Source organism: Gorilla gorilla, chromosome 2 (genome assembly GCF_029281585.2).
Source record: "Gorilla gorilla gorilla isolate KB3781 chromosome 2, NHGRI_mGorGor1-v2.1_pri, whole genome shotgun sequence".
In the NCBI taxonomy this organism is placed as follows: Eukaryota; Metazoa; Chordata; class Mammalia; order Primates; family Hominidae; genus Gorilla; species Gorilla gorilla.
Genome location: NC_086017.1, coordinates 194,231,917 through 194,249,862, shown reverse-complemented (window position 1 = coordinate 194,249,862; position 17,946 = coordinate 194,231,917). Strand labels below are relative to the sequence as shown.

Here is a 17,946-nt window from a genome sequence, read left to right as displayed (position 1 = left end):
GATCCACAATTTTTCAAACTAATAGTTCTTACCCTCATGAAGTTTACATTCTAGAAGAGGAAGAGGACAACAACACATTAAATGATAATACAGTACCGCCCCCCGACCTTATTCGCGGTTTCACTTTTCATGGTGCAAAAACAGGTGAGTACAGTACAATTAGAGTTTCTGAGAGAGAGAGCTCACATGCACATCACTTTTTTATAGTGTGACCATTTTTCTATGTTATCATTAGTTATTGTTTGTAATATCTTACTGTGACCAATTTATACGTTAAACTTTATCACAGGTATATATGTATATGCAGGAAAAAACAGTATATCTAGAGTTCAGTACTATCCATGGCTTCAGGCATACGCTGGTACACTGGGGGTCTTGGGATGTATCCCCCAAGGATAAGGGGGACTCCTGTGCTCTGTTAAGTAGTGATAAGTTCTTTTTTTTTTTTTTTTTTTTTGAGACAGTCTCGCTCTGTCGCCCAGGCTGGAGTACAGTGGCTTGGTCTCAGCTCACTGCAATCTCTGCCTCCCAGATTCAAGTGATTCTCCTGCATCAGGCTTCTCAGTAGCCGGGATTACAGGCACCTGTCACCACACCTGGCTAATTTTTGTATTTTTAGTACAGACGGGGTTTCTCCACGTTGGTCAGGCTGGTTTCAAACACCTGACCTCAAGTGAGCCACGCACCTTGGCCCCCCAAAGTGCTGGGATTATAGGTGTGAACCACTGCACCTGGCCCAGTAGTGATAAATTCTATGAACAAACACAAGCAGGAGGAGTGGAGAGGAATCGAAAGCTATTTTAGGTGGGACATTAGGGAAGCCTTCAGGGTAGAAAGGCCCTCTCTGAAGACGTGAAGTTTAAGCAGAGAGATTCAGCTCTTTGGGTGTATCTGGGCCTAGGGAAGCCCTTTCCAGATGGCGGGAAGAACAGATGCACAGACCCTAAGGGGTGAGCTGGCTAATGTGTTCAAGGACATGCAGAGTGCCAGTGTGCCCGGAGAGAGAATAAGCAGCAGATGAGGTCGAGGGACAGACAGCCAGGCCAGAGCATGTAGAGCCAGTGGCAAGGCAAGGGTCAAGACTTTGGACTTTATTCTAAAGTGTGAAAGGATGCCACCGAGGGGTCTAGGGGAGAGAAGAAAATGATACCTCAGATTTACATTTATAAAGATTCACTTTGGTTGTTGTGTGGAGTAGTGGGGGAAATTCAGAGAACTTCTACAGTATTCACTTCTTGTGTGAGAAGCAAAGCTCCCACTCACACAAGATGTCTCTCAGAGGCCTCAAATGTTTCCCTGGAAAGTTAAATAACCTTTATTTGTTTGTATCCCCCTGTGCCAGGTACCGTACTAAGAGTGTCTGTTTTCTCCTTTTCAAAGGTCTATCCTTTGACTAGCTTAAACATTATTTTACCAATTAAGGAATTTATGCCAAAGAAACTTGCCAAGAAATGAAAATGTGGAGTAATGTCTACTTAAAATATCAGCTACATTGTATTGATATGTTCAGGGGGATTTGCCAATGATTGTTAAATGTAAGTAAGATAGCATAGTTGACAACTCATTTTCATATATGTTAATTCACTTAGATCTGTCTCCTCACTTAGGATAGAGAATAAATATTGTGAGTGCTAACATAAATTAGCTAATGTTATCACTAGGTATGGACCAGGTTTTAGCCAGCAATAGAATAGAAATCTCTCAAGAGGCAGGGGAGTCTGGGTGCAGTGGTTCACGCCTGTAATACTAGCACTTTGGAAGGCTGAGGCAGGCAGATCACCTGAGGTCAGGGATTCGAGACCAGCCTGGCCAACATGGCAAAATCCTGTCTCTACTAGAAATATTAAAAAAAGTAGCCCAGCATGGTGGCGGGCACCTATAATTCCAGCTACTCAGGAGTCTGAGGCAGGAGAATTGCTTGAACCCGGGAGGCAAAGGTTGCAGTGAGCCAAGATCTCACCACTGCACTCCAGCCTGGGCGACAGAGTGAGACTCTGTCTCAAAAAAAAAAAAAAAAAAGGAGGGGGGAAGGGGAAGTCTGATCAAAAATTAATTTAAAGCTGAGGGTGTGGGAAAATCAATTCTAGGTCTTGATCCTAATGGCTGAGCAGGAACTTAAGGAGTCACAGTAATGATGATTTTCATGTTAGTGGAGGTATTAAGAATAGTAATCAGTTGTAATTACGGTAGTGACAGTTGTAATGTTAGTGGGGATGGTAGTAGCAGACTACCCAGGATATAACACGTGATCCGGTAGTGTACACAGAGAATTCAGTACATTGTGTAGGGCATTTGCATGTACAGACGCTGGCATTAATGCCACCTTGTTAATTCATCGTGGGACTATTCCTTACTGTAACTACTAAGCAGACCAGAGAGTTGGGTCCTCTGGCCAGTGAAATTTCTACCATTCAAGAAGCTACAGTATAGTCAGAAGGGTACTTAGCAAACATGGAATTGGAGAAAATGGAGTTCATTGTATGATTAATTATTTTTCTTTTATTATTATTATTTATTTATTTTTGAGACTGAGCGTGGCTCTGTTGCCCAGGCTGGAGTGCAGTGGCACGATCTCACCTTACTGCAACCTCCACCCCTTGGATTCAAGAGATTCTCCTGGCTCAGCCTCCCTGAGTAGCTGGGATTTCATGTGCCCACCTCCATGCCTGGCTAATTTTTGTATTTTTAGTAGAGACAGGGTTTCACCACATTGGCCAGGCTGGTCTCAAACTCCAGACCTCAAGTGATCTGCCTGCCTCAGCCTCCCAAAGTGCTGGGATTACAGGCATGAACCACCATGCCCGGCCTCTTTATTTATTTATTTATTTATTTAATTATTTATTTATTTATTTTGGAGACATTCTTGCTCTGTGTCCCAGGCTGGAGTGCGGTGGCATGATCATAGGTCACTGCAACCTCGAACTCCTGGGCTCAAATGATCCTCCCACCTCAGCCTCCCAAGTACTTGGGATCACAGGTGTGTGCCACCGTGCCTGGCCTCAATGATTAAAATGTTTAACTTCATCTGCCTTGAAGCCTCCACTTTCTTGAACAGGGTGTACCTTTCGTAAGAGAGGGCCAGTCCTTGGGCAGGTTTCTCTCCCCAGGCGGCGATCAGAAGGGAAGAGATGGGCTTCTCCCTTCTCTCTGTTTCTGTGGATGGATGCAACAACCCCTCCTAATGAGTTTTTTTTTTTTTTTTTTTTTCCTGAAACAGAGTTTCACTGTTGTTGCCCAGGCTGGAGTGCAATGGCACAATCTCGGCTCAACACAACCTCCACCTCCTGGGTTCAAGCTATTCTCCTGCCTCAGCCTCCTGAGTAGCTGGGATTACAGGCATGTGCCACCACGCCCAGCTAATTTTGTATTCTTAGTAGAGATGGGGTTTCTCCATGTTGGTCAGGCTGGTCTCGAACTCCCGACCTCAGGTGATCTGACCACCTCGGCCTCCCAAAGTGCTGGGATTACAGGCGTGAGCCACTGTGCCTGGCCCCTAATGAGTTCTTGACCCTGCTCATCTAATACATTCAGCCTGGTGATAAGCATTTGCTGACTGCATGTCCCTTCACTGATTCATTAAGGGTTCTGTGACTTTCTAAGTCTCAGAAAGCAATCTTCTTTTATCTCTAAAATTTTGGAGGCACCTCTCTGTAGCCCCCAAGTACTGACTAGTTCCCACCCACTCTGTCCCCAATGATTTACAATAACCAAAGAACACATTCTCAAAAGTTCTCATTTCATTGTTTGCGCATTCCAGTTTATGTGAGGTGTTTCCCTTATAGCCCAAACAGAGCAGCTGAAAAAGTCTCCAAACCGCACCAGGGTGTTTTTTCATGGGGAGAAGGTGGCAGAAACCCCAGAAAGCCCCTCGGAAGGAAGGAAGGCCATTTAGTTGCAAACAGGCAGCCCGGCCACAGCTGGAGCTCAGCGGTTACCTCTCAGGACTCATGCATCTATCTGTCACCTTTTCAGAGACAATTTACCAAGGAATCAAACATGCAGTGGTGATGTTCCAGACAGCAGTCGGGCATTCCTTCAAGTGCGTGAGTGAACAGAGCCTCCAGCTGTCAGCCCACCTGCAGCTGAAAACAACCAATGTCCAACTTCAAGCCTTTGATTTTGAAGATGACCACTTTGGAAATGGTAAGTTAAGGGTCGATCAGGTTGCAGACGTACACTTTAGAGACCCCAGGGTAGATCCAAATTGTTTTCTGTCTGCAGCTGTCAAAGGAGCAAGCATCTCATGAGCTTCCTGGGATGGTGTGATTCCACATAGCTCACAGGGCCAGGCTCCTCCGGTCACCTCAGAATCAGGCACCTGCACCCACCCAGTCACGGCTGTCCCGCAGCGGGTTACATTCTCTTCGACTCACACACATTCTTACTCATTTAAACACTCACACGCTCAATCAAAACAACAGAAAATACCACCTGCGACTTCCCTTTATGTCCTGTTGGGTGTAAATTCAGATATGTTTGGAGAACACTTTAAAGATCCTGAGTATCAGTAATGTCTAAAATCAAGATTTCAGAATAGTTTCTTCCCCACCTGCAGAGGGAAAAGAGCAAGATGCAGCAATTCAAAATAGAAGGAAACTCTGCTGGACCCCCTCATCTCAATTACAAGCTGTTGGAGTCCCTCGTCTCCAGTTATAAGCTGTCACACCCAACAGTGTTTCCTCATAGTCAGTTTTAGTTTCCCTCTAACTTCTGCCTTGAGTTCTGACCATCACAGGCAGAGCTTGCCTGATGACTGCCCTGGAGGAAAACAGGTCCCTGGGCAAGGGCCAAGAGCAGACCAGGGTGACTTTCCAGAAAAGCCCTCTTCTCCCTTCCAGGAACACATTGTTATAAGGATTTCTGCCTATGACCAGGAGAGTCATATGCCAGAAAAAGCCCTCTTCTCCCTTCCAGGAAAACAGTGTTACGAGGATTTCTACATATGACCAGGAGGGTCATGTACTTCAATTTCTAAAACATCCCTCTCATAATAACTAAAAAATATGATGAGTACTTTCCAGTTATCAAAAATAGATTTAGCTAGAAGTTTAGCCGTATTTTAAATGTCTACAATATGAATCTGATTTTGCTTTGGGTTCCATCATGAAATTGCAGATGTGTGTAGCAGAAAACTTCTCCTCATGTACTCAGGGGGAAGCATTTGGCGGAGGAAGGACTGGGCATTTCTTGCCTTGGGTGCCCTGGTTTCTGTAGGCTTTGTCGGAGTCCCACAGTCATATGAAAATTTGCCAGTAGAGGTTGGCCCCATTTGTCATCCACTCTCAAAACTGCTAGTGTTGGAAAACTATTTCTTTCTTTTACAATCATTATGAAGGTTTGAAAAACTTCTGTAATCGTGTGATCTTAAAAAAAGGTACACACTTGCTCTTCTTCCCCTTCAGAACCTCTACGAAGCAGGAAGTGATCAGGTCTGGGAAACTTCTTAGTGGCAGAGTTAGGAAATAAAACCTTTCAGCAGTGCACACCAGTGTTCACAGGGATACACAGAAAAGCTCGCTTGTCTTTACATTTTTTTTTCTTAAAACCATCATTAATTGGATAGTTTTCCAAACAACAGACTTCAGAGTTCTCCTTAACTCCTCTCCCTCCAGCACCCTCTCATACAAATAGTCACAAAGCCCTAACAATTCCACTTCCAAAATGTTCCCCTTGTTCTCCCACTGTCACCCTATCAACTCAACGCCATCTTCTTAGTCTTTGCACTTCAAATTTCACTAAAGATGCTCAAATGTGAAGAGGTATGTCATTCTGTAAATAGGATTTTCTACTAGAGAGTAAGAGAAGGGGGAAAAGAGGAGCAAGTTACCATACCTAATATGGTGTTTAAAAGACACATGTGCAAAGGGTTATGGGAGCCCAGAGGAAGTTGTGACTGACAGCATTGGTGATGACAGGGTGGACTAAAGAAGTCTTGAGTGATAGGCGATTTTTAAACAGGGGCTCGAAGAACTGGAGAGGAATCCAGCAAGTGTCAAAGCTGAGCCTTGTAAAAGATAATGGTCATCCCAAACAGTAGTCTCCTGACTCCTAAAATCTCCTCCTCCCTAAAATCCTGGAGCCTGCAAACATTGTGTTTTGTTTATTGAGTTTTAGGGTTTTTGCTGTCCTTTTCTTTTGCTGTTTATTATGCTGATTTAGGAGCCCCAAGCTATCTGAGCAGCCCCTGTAAGAAACACAGAGTTAGGACTGGGCGTGTTGGCTGACTCCTGTAATCCCAGCACTTTGGGAGGCCAAGGCAGGTGGATCACTTGAGGCCAGGACTTTGAGACCAGCCTGGCCAACATAGCAAAACCCCATCTCTACTAAACATACAAAGAACTAGCCCGGCATGGTGGTACATGCCTGTAATCCCAGCTACTCGGGAGGCTAAGGGATAAAAATCACTTGAAATCAGGAGGCGGAGGTTGCAGTGAGCCGAGATTGTGTCACTGCATTCTGGCCTGGGTGACACAGTGAGACTCTGTCTCAAACTATTACTAGAGTTGGAGAATATGGCTCCGGGAATTACTCTAGTTTGAGAGTCAAGACATAACTCTGATCACAACCCTTTAGGCCAAACTAGCATTTTCTCAAAGTTGGATCTGCCTGGAAGCAGCATCAGAATTCCCCTGGCCTCAGCTCAGACCCACTGAATTATCATCTCTTGGGCATGTGTCTGGGCATCTGCAATTTAATAAGCTCCCTAACTAATTACCAGTGCTACACGTGTCAGATCCACTGTATTGACCCTTTCCCTCTCGTTTTCACCCACTGTTGTCTGAGCCCCAACAGCTCCATCTTCCCCTCCGTCTTCTTCTCTCCAAAGCTGAGGCAGATGTGGCAGTGCCACTTCCCAGCATTTGTGGCCAGTCTGTAACACTTGTTACTCTGACTTCAATTACAGCGGATGAATGCTTCAGTGACAGAAACAGGAGAGAAATCCCTGTGGCCATGGGCCTGAGTATCACAGGACTGCTTGTGATTTTGCTAACTGCATGTCTGGTGGCCAGAAAGAGGCCCAGTAGAGGATATGAACGCATGTAAAGCCCCACTTTCTTCAAAATGTGCAAAGTTAAGGTCTTGGGAATTCCGGCATCATATTCAGCCTGAAGTGAAAGGATTGACCTGTCTCGTTGCCTGTTGCACCCTCCTGAGCTGATTAGGAAACCTAACTTTCCACCAAAGGGCTACCGCAGTGCTAGGAAACAGCACCTCCCCCACTTCCTCCTGTTGCTTTGGGGAGGCCATGCCAGGTGTGCTTGATGCCCTCTGCCATACCTGAATATACCAGTGCTGGCTTCCGGAATTAGGGGCAATAGGCAGAGACATGAGCGGGGTGCTTGTGAGAAGGGAGAAAGCAAAAACCCGGAGGGAGAATTGTGGGGAAGACATTTACAAATTGACTGATTTTTCTTATACATTTTCAAGAGTCCTGATTTTCAGTTTTTAAAAACATTACTTTAAAAAAACCAATGCATTTCAAAGTTGATTACAAAATGATTTTAAACTCCTGGATTTCACCCAAATTTGGTTTACTTAAATTATAGATGATCTTAATATGCTATTATTTTTTTAAAAAAAAATATCCTACTCTATTGTAATGTATTATCAGTTTAAAAAATTAGGAAACTGCGTATTTCACTTTTTTAATTTAAAGCACATATCAAAGATCATGGCAAAAAAGGAGGGGCTCAATAAATGTTAGCCCTTCAGTTGCTTCAATTTCATGTGTTGTCTGCCTTCTTAGCTACTTTTTTCCGGGTTTGTCGGCTTTTCTTTGATGTTGTTTTATTCTTGTAAATGTGTCCATTTGGACCATTGCAGGACAGGAGGGAGACAGAGCAGGGAGACAATATGGAATGGCAAGCAGGAAGAGGTAGACCTGCCTGGAGGATCACTCACTTCCCTTTTACGCAAACATTCACCAAAAGCAGTACATTCCTGATGGGGGACGGTTGATATCTGAGGGAAAAATTCTGTTAAAATATGGCTTAGGATGTTATTCATGGTTTCCTATTACACTGATGGGGGTTTTTCATTCAGAGAAAAAGGAGAGGAATGTTCTTAGTTGATTCTACTGACTGGAAGTTTTCTTGTTTTTCCAAATTTTCCAGAGGTGCCATTCATTATTTTTAACATGACATTTATGAAATTTGGCAACAACTCTAAAACTACTGCCTACTTAGGAAATGTACTGACTCTCCCAGGAGGCATTTTTGCTCTCCTTGTTTTCTTAGAAGTGGGGCTGTGGGGAGGGCACACCGCAGCTTCAAAACAGCACTAAGAGCCCCTGAAGACATCAGAGTGTCAGGAAATGTCTGTTTCCCTCTTAAAACAGATGTTGATGACAATCTGATATGAGGACCCGGGAGTTCCCCAAAGAGACTCGGGCTTAACAGGAAGAGCTTGGCTTTGGAGAGCTGTGATCTCCTTCCACCTGCTCCTTCAAACTGGCACCTGCTCCAGGCTCCCCTGTGTCCAGTGTTAAGGGCACTTGAAAGTTCTGTAGGGCAGAGGACAAGGTGTTTATTCACCGGCCACTCACTCTTCTGCAGAATGATTAATGTAAGATTTACCTTCTAGCACGTGGAAATTTCTCCCCTAGCAGATGAAACAAGAAGCAGAATTTAAAATCAAATATAGAGGGATATGACCACTTAAATTTAATTTTCCTCCCTACCTTCTTCAGTGAGTTCTTCTGGATGATGGCCACTGCTTGGACTCCTGCTATCTATTCCCCCGACCCCAGTACCGATTATTTTTAGAATTAATTTGAATTAGCATTCTGGTAACCACAAAAAGCAAAGGTTTCATTGGAATGGCCAGTAAATAAACGCTTGGATGTGTAATTTACTCACAGTCCTGCCCACTTTCCAGGTGGAGAGCAGAGGGGGCAGTGGAGCTGGGCTCCTCACCTGCCTCCCTTCCTAACCACACACACATTCACCCTAAGAAGCCTGTGATGAGAGGGAAAAAAATACTGTGAACTCCTCCATTACTAAACCTGGAGGAAAAAAAAAAAGAGTGGGTTGCTTTATCTTCTTCCTTTTCCAACCTAGGATAGTGAAAATGGCTCCCAGGAAGACTGGGAAGAGTAAAGGTAGGGACAGACGGAGGTGAACTGGGGAAGAAACCCCAAAGCAGACGATCGCTCTAGGCTGCAGCTAGTTTCCATGCTACATAAAAGAGAATAGAATCCAAATATCTAACCCAAAGGGAAACATTAACTGATCTCAGATGCAATGGAAAGAAAGACCATAATTCACCCAAACGGCATCATAGGAAATGGAGTATCTCGACTGCCACGCTCAAGCATGAGCAAGATGAAAACAAACTGCATGGCCACTGTGCCAAAATACTGCAGCAAAATAAGAATAATTTGAAATTAAATTAAGAAAAGGAGTGAGGCCGGGCACGGTGGCTCACGCCTGTAATCCCAGCACTTTGGGAGGCCGAGGCGGGCGGATCATGAGGTCAGAAGATCGAGACCATCCTAGCTAACATGGTGAAACCCCGTTTCTACTAAAAACACAAAAAATTAGCCAGGCATGGTGGCAGGCGCATGTAGTCCCAGCTACTCGGGAGGCTGAGGCAGGAGAATGGCGTCAACCCGGGAGGCAGAGCTTGCAGTGAGCCAAGATCGCACCACTGTACTCCAGCCTGGGTGACAGAGCGAAACTCCGTCTCAAAAAAAAAAAAAAAAAAAAAAAAAAAAAAGGAGTGAGGGTGTATTAGTTTGCTAAGACTGTCTTAGTAACATACCACAGTCTGGATGCCTTAAATAACAGAAATGTATATTCTCACAGTTCTGGAGGCTAGAAATTCAAGGTCAAGGTCTCAGCAGCATTGGTTTTTCTGAAACTTCTCTCCTTGGCTGTAGATGGCCTGTGTCTTCACGTGGTCTTCCCTCTGTACCTGTCTGTATCCATATGTCCTCTTTGTGTAAGGATACCATTCAGATTGGATAGAGGCCCACCCTAATGACCTCATTTTAACTTACTGACTTCTTGAAAGACCCTGTGTCCTAATACATGTTCTGTGGTCCTGGAAGTTAGGGCTTCACCATGTAAATTTGGGGGCAGGGAGGGGATACAATTTAGTCCATAACAGAAAGTTAGAAATGAAAATAGTAAAATACAAAGAAAACATAATTCAAGGAACAGAAAGAAATTCCTGACAATTGCTTGATGCTGAGAATCACTTAATGTGAATTCCAGGTAATCAGAGTTTAAAGATAAGATGTTAAAATGAAAGAGTAAGAAAACAAGATGAGTGTCAAAGCAATACACTGCATAATGTATAGAAACAGTCAGAGGCAGAATAAATAGGGAGGAAATTATATTATTTTCATAGAGAGAATGACTGAGATCATTACAGGTAATACAGATAAACCTTATGATTAAAGCATTACAGGGAAGCTCCTAGATATAGAAGCTATTCAGCCCATCCAACATAAGTATAATTGGTGCCTCTGATGTATAGACCTCAAAAATAGAATGAAGATATATTTGAAGATTTAAGGAAATTTCCTTGAGATAAATAATTGAAGTTGGGATTAAAAGAGCATGTCCCAAAAAAGAATTGATACCAAAAGTTTAACACTGGGACATATTGGAAACAAGCTATAAAACTTCAAACATGAAGAAGTCTTTAGGCCTTTATGGAAAATAAAATAAAATCAGCTATAAAAAGGGAAAGTTAAAGTTGACCTCCAATTTCTTGACAACATTTAAAGCCAGCAAATAATTTCTACAATGATCTAAGAAAAAGAAAGTGTGACCCAAAAATATGAAGTATAAAGACAATAGGCAGATATTCTTTTGTTTGTTTGTTTGTTTGTTTTGAGACAGAGTCTTGCTCTGTCGCCAGGCAGATATTCTTAACCATGAAATAATTCAAAGGATGCAACACAAATAAGCCCTTATAAAAAATATTGCTTGACAATGAAATTCACCAAGAGAGGAAATGAGTTGCAATATAAACAAGGAAATAAACAGCCTTTAGGAATAGAAAAGTCACAGTAGGCCTGGCGTAGTGGCTCACACCTATAATCCCAACCCTTTGGGAGGCTGAGGCAGGAGGATTGGTTGAGCCCAGGAGTTTAAGACCAGCCTGGGCAATATGGCGAAACGCCATCTCTACAAAAAATACAAAAATTAGCTGGGCATGGTGGCACATGACTGTAGTCCCAAACTACTTGGAAGGCTGAGATGGGAGGATGTTGATCCATTTATATATAAAACATACTAAACAATTATGGGCCTGGGAACACAAACACACCTTCACATATATGAAATGATATTTGTACATGGTTATTCATTACAACATTATTTATAATAGCAAAAAAATGAAAACAAGCCAAGGGTCCATCAATAGGGGCCAGATTTTAAAACTGTGATTCATCCCACAATGGAATCCTATACAGCTACAAGAAGAATGAGGATGCTATGTATGTTTAAGGAAAGAGTTCCAAAATATATTATATCAAAAAAGCATAGTGCATAATAGTATATTCATTATTGTTCTAGCTGCACAAAGAAACATCAGAAATATAAACAAGAACTAAGGAAAGGAATCATCTAATGGGGACAGGGAGAACTAAGAGGAAGGGGCAAGGGTGGAAGTGAAACTTCTCAATGCACAGCATCTTGTATTATTTTGACTTTTCAAATCATATGACAGTGTTAAATCTTCAGAACACTTTTTTTTTTTTTTTTTTGAGACAGAGTCTCGCTCTGTCTCCCACGCTGGAGTGCAGTGGCGTGATCTCGGCTCACTGCAAGCTCCGCCTCCCAGGTTCATGCCATTCTCCTGCCTCAGCCTCCCAAGTAACTGGGACTACAGGCGCCTGCCACCACGCCTGGTTATTTTTTTATTTTATTTTATTTTTCATATTTTTAGTAGAGACGGGGTTTCACCGTGTTAGCCAGAATGGTCTCGATCTCCTGACCTTGAGATCCACCTGCCTCAGCCTCCCAAAGTGCTGGGATTACAGGCATGAGCCACCATGCCCAGCCAGTCAGAACACATTTTAAAGACTACAGGAATGATAGTTATCAAATAGAATTGAAGTGTCATAAACCTGGACAATAGATCAAAGTCAAAGATTGTTTCCTTAAGTTGAAATAGCAACCAAAACGTTGTTCACACGAGGGCTTGGGGGGCGGCTGCTGGCACTGTGGGCTTCTTAATGAAAAAATTCAAGCTAAAAACATCAAAAATTAAAAGTTTTTAAAACATTTTTCATTTAACAGGCCATTGAAATGCATGGTACAAAAATCAGTGATAAGGTTATTATAAAATGAAATGGACAGAATAAATGTTTGATTTAATTTTCCATCTATGAGAATTTCACAATAAAATCCGTTTACTTTTTAAAAAAGAAAAAAAAAATAGACAATGTTAAAAACAGTGACATAACTATTCAAAATTTGGAGTTGTCTGGGCACAGTGTCTCACACCTGAAACTTTGGGAGGCCGAGGTTGGAGGATCACTTGAGGCCAGGAGTTCAAGACCAGCCTGAGTGACATAGTAAGGACCCCATCTCTTCAAAAAATTTAAAAAGTAGCTGAGTGGGGTGGCATTTGCCTGTACTACTAGCTACTTGAGAAGCTGAGGTGGGAGGATGGCTGACCTCAGGAGCTGGAGGCTTTAGTGAGCTATGATCGCACCACTGCCCCCCAGCCTGGGCAACAGAGCAGACCCTGTCTCAAAAAAAAAATTGGGGGAGTTGAAGAGAGGGGAGATGGAAGGGAATCTGTTAGTGCTACTCTTTCAAAACAGTATCAATAGATAATGTTTAAATTGGAAACGAAGTTTAGCAAACACAAGTCCAATTTACTTCATAACCTCTTAATGTATTTCATAATTGTTTAATGCATACTTCATAGTCTCTTTTTAGAACTCTAAGGGGACCCTTTATGAACCAATATTTCCCATGACAAAGAAACATTGGTTTGTGATAATTCCTTCAAGTTCTTTTATCCTATTAAACACAAGTAAAATTGAAATTAACAAATGTAATAAAATAGTACTTGTATGATCCTATCTTAATAAAAGTATTTCTATTTATTTTTCTAACCTATCTATCCTTGTAGTTCTAAAGAAAGAGGCCTGAAATAATGTTTCTCCATATTAGCAATGACATTTCTTGGTGGATGGTCTTGGGGTAGTTGGTTTTACTTTTTTGTTTGTGCTTTTCTCTATTATTTTAGTTATTTATAATGAGAATAGACTATTTAAAATAGAGTGATTTTGCTTTAAGCATGCACGTGAGTTTGCACACATGCACACGTGCGCGCACACACATACACACATTCACAGAGGAACCACATGCCCAAAAAGGTTTATAGTGATTGATTCAAATGGAAGAAATGGGGTGATTGGATCAGTCACTTCTTTTCTTTGTGTACTCTTTTGCATTTTAGAAATGTTTAAACAATGTTAAATAATTTAATAGCTTAACAAGAGAGAGTAAAAGTTGCCCTCCGCTTCCTTCCCAGTCCTTCTGCCAGTTTTTGGTGTATCTTTTCACACCAGACCCGCAAGCACATGGGTTTGGGTTCACATGATGCTTCACGGAGCTTCAGGAACTTCTGTTACAGAACACTGAGACCTACCACTTTCTTTTTAATGGCTATATTATTTTCTATTGTCTGAATACTATTTTAGTTTTTACATATATTTAAATTGTCTCATAAAATGGACAGTGCTGTAATATATCTTTGCATAGTGTATGAATATATCTTTGGGATCATTTCCTAGAGATGGAATTATTGGGTCAACAGGTGTGTGCGTTACATTTTGTTTTAACTTTTTGTATTTTTTTCCCACTCATTTTAATTCCTTAACTTGTCAAAGTTCTTTTTTCGTTTAAGAAATATAGGCCAAGTGTGGTGGCTCACGCCTGTAATCCCAGCACTTTGGGAAGTCAAGGATTGCTTCAGCCCAGGAGTTTGAAACCAGCCTGGGCCACATAGCAAGACCCCATCTCTAAAAAATAAAAAATTGGCCCAGCATGATAGCACACACCTCTAGTCCCAAGAGGATGAGGTGGGAGGATGGCTTGAAGTCAGGAGTTCCAGGCTGCAAAAAAAGAGAAACATATATAAGTAACAAAGTTTCGTGTACTCCAAAAGGTCTTATCATGGAAAGCAACATTTCTCTGTCCCTCTGCCTCCCTGCCCCAAGATACAAGATACTTTTAACTAATTTTAACAATTTCTTCTGATTGCTATCTCCATAACTCTAAAAAATAAAAAGCTTATCATGATAGTTCCTAATTGATCCATTTTAGACTTCCTGCTATAGCACATAAAGATTTGTGGTTACACAACTATTTTTGGGTAAATCAGTAAGGTATTAAGGCACACATTATTATAGTTGTATAAATATTGTCTGCTGTCAAGCCAAATAGTGTACTACAATCACAGTTTCTTTCTTGTCCAAATTTTCTTTTTCCTGGAATCTCTAATTAATTGCCACTCTGTCTTCTCTGACCTCTTCTGATCCTTTTTTTCTCAGATCTCAGGTACACTGAATTGGGTTGATGGTGATCCTTGGTTCAGGACATAATTTCAGTGTTAGTTCGTACAATGACCTCACACATGTATCTTTTTAGCTATAATGACTAAGACATGGTTCTTCATTTATTTGCTCTTTTCTCCCAGTCTCTTCATTAGAGTATTCTATCAACTTCCCCTGTTACCCCAGACCCTTCCGTCTTTCCTCAGTTGAGATTTATTAGTCTCTGACCCAATCAATTACATTAAATGAATTGAGTAAGCGTTTTCTAATGGTATAAAGAAAAAACAGTCTTGATAAGTTTGTAAACTCTCACTTTTAAGCTCTCATAAATAATTTGGTCTGTTTTCTAATATTAGCTAAAAGTAATACAATAGAGCCTTAGGAGTGACAAACATGTTTTATAAAGTGGATAAAAATCACGTTTCTCAAGAGATCATCTGTAATCTGGACACTGGTCACACAAATGGTCTTCTTTTTTTTTTTTTTTTTTTTTTTTTGAGATGGAGTTTCGCTCTTGTTGCCCAGGCTGGAGTGCAATGGTGTGATCTCGGCTCACCGCAACCTCTGCCTCCCGGGTTCAAGCAATTCTCCTGCCTCAGCCTCCCGAGTAGCTGGGATTACAGGCATGTGCCACCACGCCCGGCTAATTTTGTATTCTTAGTAGAGATGGGGTTTCTCCGTGTTGGTCAGGCTGGTCTCAAACTCACGACATCAGATGATCCGCCCGCCTCGGGCTCCCAAAGTGCTGGGATTACAGGCGTGAGCCACTGTGCCCGGCTGGTCTCTTTTATGTAAGCATATCCCACTTAGCAGGGAGTATGCCTGGAGTGACTTCTTACTCAGTTCAGGAAATGAGGATTATGATTATTGAATGTTAATTACTAAGAAAATATGGTTATTTAATCTTCTGACAGTCTTACATATTATTTGCTTACTTTATAAATTAGGAAATTGCAAGAGTAAATTACCTGCCCAAGGTCACAAAGCTAGTTAATGGTGGAGTTAAAAGTCAAGCTTTGTTTGATGCCAAAGCTCATCTTCTTTCCCCTCTAGCCTGCTTTCTGGACTGCATCACCAAACCTTACCCACTGTATTGTATTTGTTTTCTCTCTTAGTGGATGAGTGCTCGTCTGACTACACAATTGTGCTTCCTGTGATTGGGGCCATCGTGGTTGGTCTCTGCCTTATGGGTATGGGTGTCTATAAAATCCGCCTAAGGTGTCAATCATCTGGATACCAGAGAATCTAATTGTTGCCCGGGGGGAATGAAAATAATGGAATTTAGAGAACTCTTTCATCCCTTCCAGGATGGATGTTGGGAAGTTCCCTCAGAGTGTGGGTCCTCCTTCAAACAATGTAAACCACCATCTTCTATTCAAACCAAGTGAGTCGTGTGTGATTTAAGTTCAGGCAGCACATCAATTTCTAAATACTTTTTGTTTATTTTATGAAAGATATAGTGAGCTGTTTATTTTCTAGTTTCCTTTAGAATATTTTAGCCACTCAAAGTCAACATTTGAGATATGTTGAATTAACATAATATATGTAAAGTAGAATAAGCCTTCAAATTATAAACCAAGGGTCGATTGTAACTAATACTACTGTGTTTGCATTGGAGATTTTACTTTACCCTTGATCTTAAAAAAAAATGCCTTTGCTTTGTTATCAAGTGGACTTTCAGTGCTTTTACTATCTGTGTTTTATGGTTTCATGTAACATACATATTCCTGGTGTAGCACTTAACTCCTTTTCCACTTTAAATTTCTTGTTTTTGTTTTTTGAGATGGAGTTTCACTCTTGTCACCCAGGCTGGAGTACAGTGGCACGATCTCGGCTTATGGCAACCTCCGCCTCCTGGGTTCAAGTGATTCTCCTGCTTCAGCTTCCCGAGTAGCTGGGATTACAGGCACACACCACCACGCCTGGCTAATTTTTGTATTTTTATTATAGACGGGGTTTCACCATGTTGGGCAGACTGGTCTTGAACTCTTGACCTCAGGTGATCCATCCACCTCAGCCTCCCAAAGTGCTGGGATTACAGGCATGAGCCATCGCGCCCGGCCTTAAATGTTTTTTTTAATCATCAAAAAGAACAACATATCTCAGGTTGTCTAAGTTTTTTTATGTAAAACAAACAAAAAGAACAAATCAGCTTATATTTTTTATCTTGATGACTCCTGCTCCAGAATCGCTAGACTAAGAATTAGGTGGCTACAGATGGTAGAGCTAAACAATAAGCACGAGACAATAATAATGGCCCTTAATTACTAACAAAGTGCCAGAGTCTAGGCTAAGCACTTTATCTATATCTCATTTCATTCTCACAACTTATAGGTGAATGAGTAAACTGAGACTTAAGGGAACTGAATCACTTAAATGTCACCTGGCTAACTGATGGCAGAGCCAGAGCTTGAATTCATGTTGGTCTGACATCGAGGTCTTTGGTCTTCTCCCTACACCAAGTTACCTACAAGAACAATGACACCACACTCTGCCTGAAGGCTCACACCTCATACCAGCATACGCTCACCTTACGGGGAAATGGGTTTATCCAGGATCATGAGACATTAGGGTAGATGAAAGGAGAGCTTTGCAGATAACAAAATAGCCTATCCTTAATAAATCCTCCACTCTCTTGAAGGAGACTGAGGGGCTTTGTAAAACATTAGTCAGTTTGTCATTTTTATGGGATTGCTTAGCTGGGCTGTAAAGATGAAGGCATCAAATAAACTCAAAGTATTTTTAAATTTTTTTGATAATAGAGAAACTTCGCTAACCAACTGTTCTTTCTAGAGTGTATAGCCCCCTCTTGTGGTAACTTGCTGCTTCTGCACTTCATATCCATATTTCCTATTGTTCACTTTATTCCGTAGAGCAGCCTGCCAAGAATTTTACTCCTGCTGTTTTTTTGCTGCTAAAGAAAGGAACTAAGTCAGGATGTTAACAGAAAAGTCCACATAACCCTAGAATTCTTAGTCAAGGAATAATTCAAGTCAGCCTAGAGACCATGTTGACTTTCCTCATGTGTTTCCTTATGACTCAGTAAGTTGGCAAGGTCCTGACTTTAGTCTTAATAAAACATTGAATTGTAGTAAAGGTTTTTGTAATAAAAACTTACTTTGGAGATTTGTGCATGTCATTTATTTTTTATGATTCATTTTTGTGCTGTATAAAATTTTGTTTACAATCATCTTAGGTTTTTGCTCAGATCAATAAGTTAAATCATCTTTCTATAATTTGTTTCATTCTATTCTCCATTGCCACATTATCACTTGGTAAGAATTCCTGAGAAGATAAACCACATTAAAGTTACATATGAAATGTCTCAACTCTTAGCTTAGACTGACTGCATTACTAGTTTACTTAAATGTCGCCACGTTTGTTCATTCATTAATTTGATCAGCATTGATAAGGATTTG

General features: G+C 41.4%; 1 protein-coding gene across 3 annotated transcripts in view; it reads left to right on the top strand.

The window, feature by feature from the left end:
* LAMP3 (lysosomal associated membrane protein 3) overlaps positions 1-17,651 on the top strand; it is a 49,859-nt gene extending 32,208 nt beyond the window's left edge. For all 3 annotated transcript variants that reach the window (XM_063704415.1, XM_004038072.5, XM_055381956.2), the window contains exons 5-6: positions 3,973-4,143; positions 15,643-17,651. In XM_063704415.1, the coding sequence (XP_063560485.1) occupies positions 3,973-4,143; positions 15,643-15,776 (305 nt within the window). In that variant the 3' untranslated portion in view covers positions 15,777-17,651. The remainder of the gene's footprint in view (positions 1-3,972; positions 4,144-15,642) is intronic.
* The last annotated feature ends 295 nt before the right edge of the window (positions 17,652-17,946 follow it).